The sequence below is a fragment of the Thamnophis sirtalis genome, unplaced genomic scaffold (assembly GCF_051295495.1).
Source record: "Thamnophis sirtalis isolate CommonGarterSnake01/CBP01778 unplaced genomic scaffold, rThaSir2_p1.2 scaffold_3, whole genome shotgun sequence".
NCBI classification, from domain to species: domain Eukaryota; kingdom Metazoa; phylum Chordata; class Lepidosauria; order Squamata; family Natricidae; genus Thamnophis; species Thamnophis sirtalis.
In genome coordinates this window covers 173,994,296-174,003,473 of record NW_028261383.1, presented here as the reverse complement: position 1 = coordinate 174,003,473, position 9,178 = coordinate 173,994,296, and the positions used below count along the sequence as shown (strand labels likewise).

The 9,178-nt window shown below is 45.7% G+C and overlaps 1 protein-coding gene across 1 annotated transcript in view; it reads right to left on the bottom strand.

Moving 5' to 3' along the window:
• Positions 1–7,178, bottom strand: part of MISP3 (MISP family member 3) — a 19,928-nt gene extending 12,750 nt beyond the window's left edge. Inside the window, 12 exon segments of the mRNA XM_087710984.1 lie at positions 402–768; positions 770–1,353; positions 1,356–1,403; positions 1,406–1,634; positions 1,636–1,790; positions 1,793–1,991; positions 1,993–2,117; positions 2,120–2,152; positions 2,155–2,568; positions 2,571–2,813; positions 2,816–2,973; positions 7,098–7,178. Coding sequence (XP_087567110.1) covers positions 402–768; positions 770–1,353; positions 1,356–1,403; positions 1,406–1,634; positions 1,636–1,790; positions 1,793–1,991; positions 1,993–2,117; positions 2,120–2,152; positions 2,155–2,568; positions 2,571–2,813; positions 2,816–2,945 — 2,527 coding nt within the window. The 5' untranslated portion in view covers positions 2,946–2,973; positions 7,098–7,178.
• Between the last annotated feature and the right edge of the window lie 2,000 nt (positions 7,179–9,178).

Sequence of the window (9,178 nt, the reverse complement as noted above, 5' to 3'; positions counted from 1 at the left end):
GGGGGCGATAGGCTGACTCTGTAAACCGCTTAGAGAGGGCTGAAAGCCCTATGAAGCGGTATATAAGTCTAACTGCTATTGCTAACTTTCTTTGAGGTTTTTTTCTCTTGCCCCTCTATTTCACCCAAATTCTTTTTGTTTTCACTTCTAATTATTTTAATGAAGTCTTGTCCAAGATGCCATTATCCAAATGGGCTACATATATCCTGCCTGGGATAATGGGAGCTTGTAGTCCCATTTGAATGACAACAGTTTGGGGGAAAACTGTTTTGGGGAAACTGAAGAGAGGGATTTGAAAAAGGATGAACCCACTTGCTTTGATTCCTCAACCCAGAGCCAAGCAGGTGGTCCTTTTTCAGCCTTCTCTTCACCCCCATCTTTCCCCTACCAATAGTACTTACCTTGTAGAGAGGGAACCTCCTCGGTTTCATTGGAGTCTTCTGCTGGGTGGCAAGGCAATGATGAGCCATACAGGGCGAGCCTCTGCCTCTGAAGCTCCTGTTCTCGTTCCTGGACTTCCCGGACCTCCTGATCCAAGAGAGACTGAGAGCTTTTGGCACGCAAGGAGAAGAAGGGACTAGCCGAAGAGGCTCTCCCTGGCGAATGCTGCTTTGGTTCTGCTGAAACACCAGAGTCCTGGATGATCATATTGGACATCCGATTGACCTCACCAAAAGGGGGTCGCCTTGGATTTTCTGTGCAGCTGTTGCTGCTGCTGTTATGCACTGTCTTTTTGAAGTCCGGTGTCTCAGGGTGGGGCTGCTGCTCCAAAAATCATCTTCTTCTCCTGCAGTTCTTTGGGAGTACCACGGTCATAGGTGCCTCTCACCTTGCCCAACTGCACCAGGTCCTCTTCACGCCGACACTCCCGCTGAATCTCCCTCTGCATCTGGACACCAGCCCACTGACGCTCCTTCTCCTTCGGCTTCATGGAGGACGCCATGCCTTGGTTCAAGATGGGCTTGATGCACACTTCCACATATTCCTGGGTACCTCGAAAACTACCCAGGCCTCTCTCCCTTCGCAGGAGTTCTTCCCTTTCCAGATGGACACGGATCTCCCGCTCAATCGGGGTCTCGGCGGTGTGAGAAGGGTTCTCGGGCTCATCGGTATTATTTCCCATCAGGTCTGCGGGGCAACCTGATTCTTCAGTCACCAAGCGTTCCTTAGCAGGAGGTGCAGTGAGAGTTGGATGTTCTGGGCTCACCAGATCCCCGGTACCTGTGGGGTCTGAAACATCAAGAAGTAATCCCTTCCTGGGTGTTGGATTTGAGCCAGAATGCTCCGTAGCAATATCTAACCCGTTAGCTAAAGTGGCATCAGCTGAACCTCGAGAGTCTGCTCTGTTCTGGTATCGAGCAGATCTTCAACACTGGCTAAAACCATTGCGCCAGCTGCCTCTTTGGACAAGTTGGATCACTTGTACCCGTCAGGCTTTGGGAGTCAGGAAATGCTTCGTCCAGTTTGTTGGCACCAGTCAGATTCTCTGCTTCCTCTGGTTGGCTGGTATTTTCTCCAGGCTCAGAGTCCCTCAGAGTCGCTTTGTTTTGCCTCTCAGATTCCAGCACAGACTCTGCTCCAACCTCACCCTGGGACTGATTATTATTGCCGGCTCCTCTTGACTGCGGAATAGCCCAATCCTTCCTTGTCTTGCCCGTCACATACCGGAGCCAGGCCCTTGTGGGCAGGATTGGTTGCCACAGGAGACCGTGCCGGCTGTTTCGGAGGTAGAGTGTCACAACCTGTGCCGGGTGCCCTCTGCTGGCAGCAGAAGTCACCATCTAGCTGGGGTTTGCTAACAGCAGGGAAGGCGAATTTGGACGGCGGAAGAAATCTTGGGTGACCTGCCCATCGGTTGCCTGAGGATTATCTTCCAAGGCTTTTCTCAGAAACTGCCCATCGGCATGACCCTGGCTGTCTTCTGAAGCTAAAAGTAACTGGCCATCCTCTCTATTGGGCGTTAGTTCTTCGTTACCTGTTTCTGTAACTTTTTTGGCAGCTTGGCTTAATTGGTTCATGAATATTGGTAGGATGAGATGTTCCCTGAAGTTCATCTGTCAAATCAAAATCAGAATGACTGGAGATAAGACACTCTCCCTCCCCTGTTTGGTTTTGGCACTGGCCTCCAGACACAACAAGTCGAGAGATTTAGGGAAGTGAGATCTTCGCTTCTCTCTTCACGGGTAGAGATTTGTTTGTGGCTCCTGGGAAGTTCTGGTTTCTCTGATGAATCTGGACACGTGTCAAAAGAATGATCTGCAGTGTCATCTTCTATCCTTTGGTCTGGTTGATTAGGGATGTCATTGGGGGTCTGTTGCACTGAAGCATTATCTGAAATAGTTCCATCATATACAAGAGGGTTCTTTTTAGCCTCTCGGACACATTCCAAAGGTTTCAGGAAGTCAGTAGGCACAACGGGAACTTTATCAGAGCAGTGATACGGCTTGCTCTCCACTCCTTCGACCTCTTGCACTGAGGTTCCATTTGAGTGCTTGGATTCTGGGAAAGCATTTAAAACATTGTCATGACACTCAAGACAGCTGCCAGTCTCTCCTTGTGCCAGCTGACCTGGGTACTTTCTTCTTTCTGCTGCTCCGAGCAGACATTTGGCATCTTGATCTGGCATCTATCCTCTAGTTGGTTGCAGGCAGGTGCCATATCCATTCCTTGTGAAAGCATGTCTGGAGATGAGGGGGCATTCTCCGCAGGGGCATCCTTTTGAATTAAGTTGGATAATGCTTCTAGTGTGTTTTTTTGGGCGATGAGATTGTTGCCATCTTCAAGTGAGGGTATCAATGGATTACTGGGTTCGGGGTTATGGAAACATCCTTGACCACGTCCTTGGTCCCCACCATCTGCCTGAATTCATCCACTTCCAAGCTCTCCTTTTTGCTGCGCTCCAGCCCAGAGCTAAGAGGGGGCAGGAATAACGCTTCTGTGGTCATATGGAAAGTGATCGTTTCTTCAACAGATCTAGAACAAAAAACATTCATCTCTTTAATGAGGCTTGTCGTTTTTCTGATAATCCCCTCATTTTGTGAGTTTCAACTGGGAAGGCATATTAATCAATCGTAGCGAAACAATAGTTTCTTTTGGCAAGTTTATGCCTTATAATTTTAGCAGATAAAATTTTAACAATTTTATTGTTGTATATATTTCATGTTAATAATTTAGGTAATAACCTATTCACAGAAGACATAGAATCATAGGGCTGGAAGGGGCCTCAGAGGTCTGCTAGTCCAACCCTCTGCTCTGTAAACCGCTTAGAGAGGGCTGAAAGCCCTATGAAGTGGTATATAAGTCTAACTGCTATTGCTATTGCTTTAAACAATTGCTCAAGGCAGGACCCTTGTATTATCCCAGTCAAATGATTATCCACTCTTTTTTTGGGAAAACCTCCAGTTTTCATAATTTGTTAGCCTTTCAGTGCTGCTACATTTCCTGATTTTAAGGAAATGAGAAATCTCAATGAGACAATGGCTCCCCCTTCTGACAATAAAAGAAAAGAATATCGAAGATTTGCAAAATGCTGATAGGGAAAAAATATCTGAAACAGAATATGTGGACAATACAGGAAGAATAAATATTTTCTGCATTCCTTTATATTTTGGATATCCCTTGGATATTTATGCCCACGTTATTGTATGTTGCTTTTAATATTCGCCTGTCCACATCAGTAGAGGTTGAATAAGAAAGGCTCTTTCAGCTCCCTAATCTAATTTTCAATTATTTGCCAGCCCTTCAGAGTAATAAAATAGGCACAGTTCTCCTGAAAACCACACCAAAAGCATGTCAGGCTAATCACCGTAACACTTTGTTGGTTAAAATTACAAATATTTGCATAATTGTGGTCATATTTCTGGCATTCCCCCAAAAGTCATCAATTAATTACCACCAATTAGCATTAAAAACAGTAGGCTTTCTTTTTCAGGTTCAATTCTAATACAATTCCTTCAGTGTTGAATCCAAAGTTATAAAAGAACAGCGGCTGCTCCCTCTCAAAGTATTTTCTGATCCTTCCTTTGTTTTTCTATGCAGTTCTTATAGCAATAGCAATAGCAGTTAGACTTATATACCGCTTCATAGGGCTTTCAGCCCTCTCTAAGCGGTTTACAGAGTCAGCATATCGCCCCCACAGTCTGGGTCCTCATTTCACCCACCTCGGAAGGGTGGAAGGCTGAGTCAACCCTGAACCGGTGAGATTTGAATAGCCGAACTGCAGAACTGCAGTCAGCTGAAGTAGCCTGCAGTGCTGCATTTAACCACTGCGCCACTTCAGCTCTTAACAGGTAGGTAGGTAGGTAGGTGGTAGGTAGGTAGGTAGGTAGGTAGGTAGGTAGATAGATAGATAGATAGATAGATAGATAGATAGATAGATAGATATAGATAGATGATAGATACCATAGATTAGATAGATTAGATAGATTAGATAGGTAGGTAGGTAGATAGGTAGATAGTAGATAGATGATGGGTAGGTAGGTAGGTAGGTAGCAATAGCAGTAGCAATAGCAATTAGACTTATATACCGCTTCATAGGGCTTTCAGCCCTCTCTAAGCGGTTTACAGAGTCAGCATATCGCCCCCAACAACAATCTGGGTCCTCATTTTACCCACCTCGGAAGGATGGAAGGCTGAGTCAACCTTGAGCCGGTGAGATTTGAACAGCCGAACTGCAGATAACAGTCAGCTGAAGTGGCCTGCAGTGCTGCATTTAACCACTGCGCCACCTCGGCTCTTATTCCATTCTCAGTTGAATGGAACTTTACAGCAAAACATTAGACTTATCGCTTAAAAGGTTGCAGTTTTAATGAAAAGCCCCAAGTACTCATCCAGTCTCAGAAGAACAAAAAAAAAATGAGATGGCCAAATATTTAAGTATTTAATAAATTTATAGGTCGCCCAATCCCGAAGGACTCTGGGCGGCTTATAGAAATACAGCTCTAAAAGAATAAAAAATTAAAAAATAGAGGGAAAAAAAACAGATTAAAAGATCACTTCATGCACTCAGTCTAGGCGGGGCTGGACTTCATTCATGAGGTCAACAGCCCCAGGCCTGCCGGAATAGCCGGGTTTTGGTAGCAAATGGACAAATTGGTAGTAAATGGACATCTCTGGCTTCCCTGGAACCAGACCAATTTTAAACTTTTCTCCTGGTTAGGAACTGGACTTAGGGAACCATGTATAATAATTGCATTTCCCTTAGATTTCAAAAGGCTAGGAAGTACCAACTGGTCTCCCCCTCTACTCAAAATCTTTCTTCCCTCACGCTGTATACTTGGATGCAAAAAAAAAACCCCCAACACTTGCCTGGAAAACTGAATGAACATTTCATCACCTGACACGTTTTGGGAATAAGATGCCAAACTTAAGATGCCGAGAGTGCAGCACTGCAGGCTACTTCAGCTGACTGCTAGTTTGGCAGTTCGGCTGTTCAAATCCCACTGGCTCAGGGTTGACTCAGCCTTCCATCCTTCCGAGGTGGGTAAAATGAGGACCCGGATTGTTGTTGGGGGCGATATGCTGACTCTGTAAACTGCTTAGAGAGGGCTGAAAGCCCTATGAAGCAGTATATAAGTCTAATTGCTATTGCTATTATATTCTCACAATAGCAATTCTTCAAGGTTTGGGGTGTAGCTGCTGATACTGGGGGGTGGGGTGCAAGCCATGTGTTACACCACAAATGGTCCTGAGCAAGAGCCGAGGTGGCGCAGTGGGTAGAGTGCAGCACTTCAGGCCACTTCAGCTGACGGCTAGATCAGCAGTTCAGCGGTTCAAATCTCACCGGCTCAGGGTTGACTCAGCCTTCCATCCTTCCGAGGTGAGTAAAATGAGGACCCGGATTGTTGTTGGGGGCGATATGCTGACTCTGTAAACCGCTTAGAGAGGGCTGAAAGCCCTATGAAGCGGTATATAAGTCTAACTATTGCTATTGCTTTAAACAAGCAGTCTCTGGCCATTTTAGAACTGTGCATGAAACAAAAGGTTCCCACGAAAAGCAGATGTACCTGCATTGATCAAGACTTGCCTTCCACACACACAAAAAAAAGACCACAGTTCAGGAGAACGTTCTGCTAGCGCTTGAGGAAATGCTCTTCCACCATCTCTTTCCTCCACCGTCTCCGGGAATTGGAGAAAAAAAAAAAGGAGTTTGGAAACTTCCTTCGTCAACTCTCCTCAACAGGCATTCAGCTTATCCAGAGCCTCCCAGAGCCTCACTTCATTTCATTACCCCCTGCAGTTACTGGCTTTATGGATTTTAGGCAACCCAGGGGTAGAACAGATGCCTTGCCTAGCTAATCCAGTTTCAAGTCCTTCCACTGATACAATTAAAAGCTTGCAACTGTATAATTAAGGAAATTCTCCATCTGCCAGCAGAGATCTTGGTTTGGTTTTGTGAAAAGCAGGCGCGACAACATTTCTGTTCTTAACAGGCAGGCAAGCGAAGTTCAGATGTCGAAGTTGGGAAAGAGAAAGCTCGGGAAAAGGGAGTTCTTAGAAACAGACAAAATTAGATGCTATTTCAATCCACTATTTTTTTAAAAAAATATATATCTTTCTTATCTTTTAGTGACAAAGGCATTTTTGCCTGAGAGCAATAGCCTGTCAAAGAAAGGGAACCCACAATTGGATGCTTTGATGTACTTTCCTCCCAGCCAACAAGTTGTAAATTCATGAATGGTGAATAGATAAAGGGACAAAGTTTTGGAGGATGACACAACTCCAACGTCTGCAATACCACACCTGAGTCAGTCTCGAATAATGGTTAAGGCACTGAACTGGAAACTTGAGTTCTTGTCCTCACTTAGACATGAGGAATAAAGCTTTGGGTGAGTTGCTTTTTTCTCAGCCCCAGCAGTTTGTTTTCGTGGGGGAAACGAAACTTAAGTATAGAAAATAAAGGCAGGCTATACATCTAATAAATAAATACGTTCTTAACAATCTTCTTTCTCTCACTCCCTTCTTCCCGTGATTCTCAGGAGAATTTACACCTGTAATTGCCTCCTTAGCAACCACCCTTTTTTTCTTCATTCTTCCTTTCCTGCAGCAATGCCCAGCAGGGGTTTCTTCGCAGCCCACCTGAGGACCCTGAGTCTTACCTGCCTCTGGTGCTCTCGATCTCGCCTGCAAAGACTCCGAGACCCTTACTCCCGCCCGGCCAGCCAAAAAATGCATCCAGTGCTCTGTGCTAAGTGCTTAGTTCCTCCCAGTGTTTTATGCTCAGCCACTCAGCCAATTACATGCCCGAGGCTAATCTGCTGGCAAGACTCCCTCAGCCGAGACTACAAAAAGAAATTGCCAAGAAAATACATAACTCTCGAGGCCCAAAATGCAGGTGTACGACCAAGCCCAGGCAGCTGGCCGCGGTGTTAAAGAACAGCCTAATGATGAAAGAACACATCTAGGCTTCTTTTAAAAAGCCAAGGTGGGCTCTTGCCTGTCAAAAGTTTTTCGCTGTGAGATGAATGGAGTTTCCCTATACAGAAATAGTACAGCTCTTGCTGATACTGAGTAAGCACTGAATTCACAAGCGGGGGGAGACCATTGTCTTGCTATTGTGATTATGGATTTGGAGGCATTTGTCTGGTTGGAACTGGGTAGCTAAAGTAGTGAGCCTGTCTCTGACACAGCCAAGAATTTGTGGGGTTTTTTTGGGAGGGGGGGCGGGAAGGACTACATCTGTTCACAAGCTACTAATTGAGAAGAAGAATACTTTATGCAGGTAAACATTATTGGCTAATTTTCTTAGAGAAATGAGGTGGGGGGGGGGTTGTAAAAGTTTCAGTGCAAAGTAGCTGTTTGTTTTCTAGTTGCATCACTATTCCTGTTCTGTCCTTCCACAGGTGAAATTACTCCTCCTTGCCCACAGCATTCCCCAGGGGAAAGTGCCATGCCCAAATAAATTGGGAATCCCATGTGAAGCCTTATATTGGCCCATGATGTGGAGACAATGGATCAGTGGTGGGTTTCAAAACTTTTTAGAAGCTCTTCTGTAGGTGTGGCCTGCTTTCTGGGAGTGGCTTGCCAGCCATGTGACTGGGTGGGAGTGGCTTGCTGGCCATGTGACCAGGTAGGAGTGGCTTGCCGGCCATGTGACTGGATGGGCGTGGCTAACTTGTGAAATGTGGGGAAACTCACTTAACAACGCTCTTGCTTAGCAACCTAAATGTTCGCTCAGAAATTCTGGCCTTTGAAGCACGCTAGTCTTGAAGCTGTCAAGTTACAAGACCCTTGCACCCCTAACCCTTTAGAAAAAAAAACCCCAGGGGTGTTCAAACTTGACAGTTTTAAGACTTGTGGACTTCAACTCCCAGAATTCTTCCTCCAGTCATGTTGGCTCAGGAACTCTGGCATCGAAGTGTGCAAGTCTTAAAGCTGTCAAGTTACAACACCCTTGCACCCCTAACCCTTTAGAAAAAAACCCCAGGGGTGTTCAAACTTGACAGCTTTAAGACTTGTGGACTTCAACTCCCAGAATTCCTCCTCTCGCTCTTCACCTTGATGATGTGCGGACGGACGGGGGGGGAGGGAGCTGGAACCGGTTCTAAACGGCACTGTAGATTTGTGGAACCTCTTTTATAGGAGAGGTTAGAACTGGCAGGAACCCACCCCTGATCTAAACCCACTTATGGCTTCATTGGCGCCTTCACTATTTTGTTCTCTAACAGTTCTTCAGCGTAGCTGGAGAGCTTGGTGTAGTCAGGTTTACTCTGTGTACAGTTGACCTTGTAGTCTCTCCTTCCTTTCGTGCTTTTTTTTTCCTCTTCTTCTTTTCCATTCATCAAACTGATCTTAATCTCCCTGAGTGACGTGAAACATTTGGTAGGAACATTTCCTTCTCATTGCCACAGGCTCTAGAATCTGGATTGCTCAGGTTTCAGCCCAGATAATAAGAACACACTTGGGAGCGAGGGTGACTTTGCTATACCTCAAAATCCCTGGAAAGAGCTCTATGGAGCTTGGTACCTCCATAGATTGTGCCATAGATTGTGCCCTTGCCTTCCCCTCCCCTTCTGCTCTCTCCCCTCCCCTCCAAATGGATCCAGTCTGCGCCGGGCAGCAAAGCGTGACTCAGGAAAGCCTGAGAGTTAATCAAGTCCTTGAATGTCCTCTAATCCTACCAAACCACAGAACCTGATCTTTCATTTCTCTCTCCCTTTCAGTCCTTCTGTCCCACCTC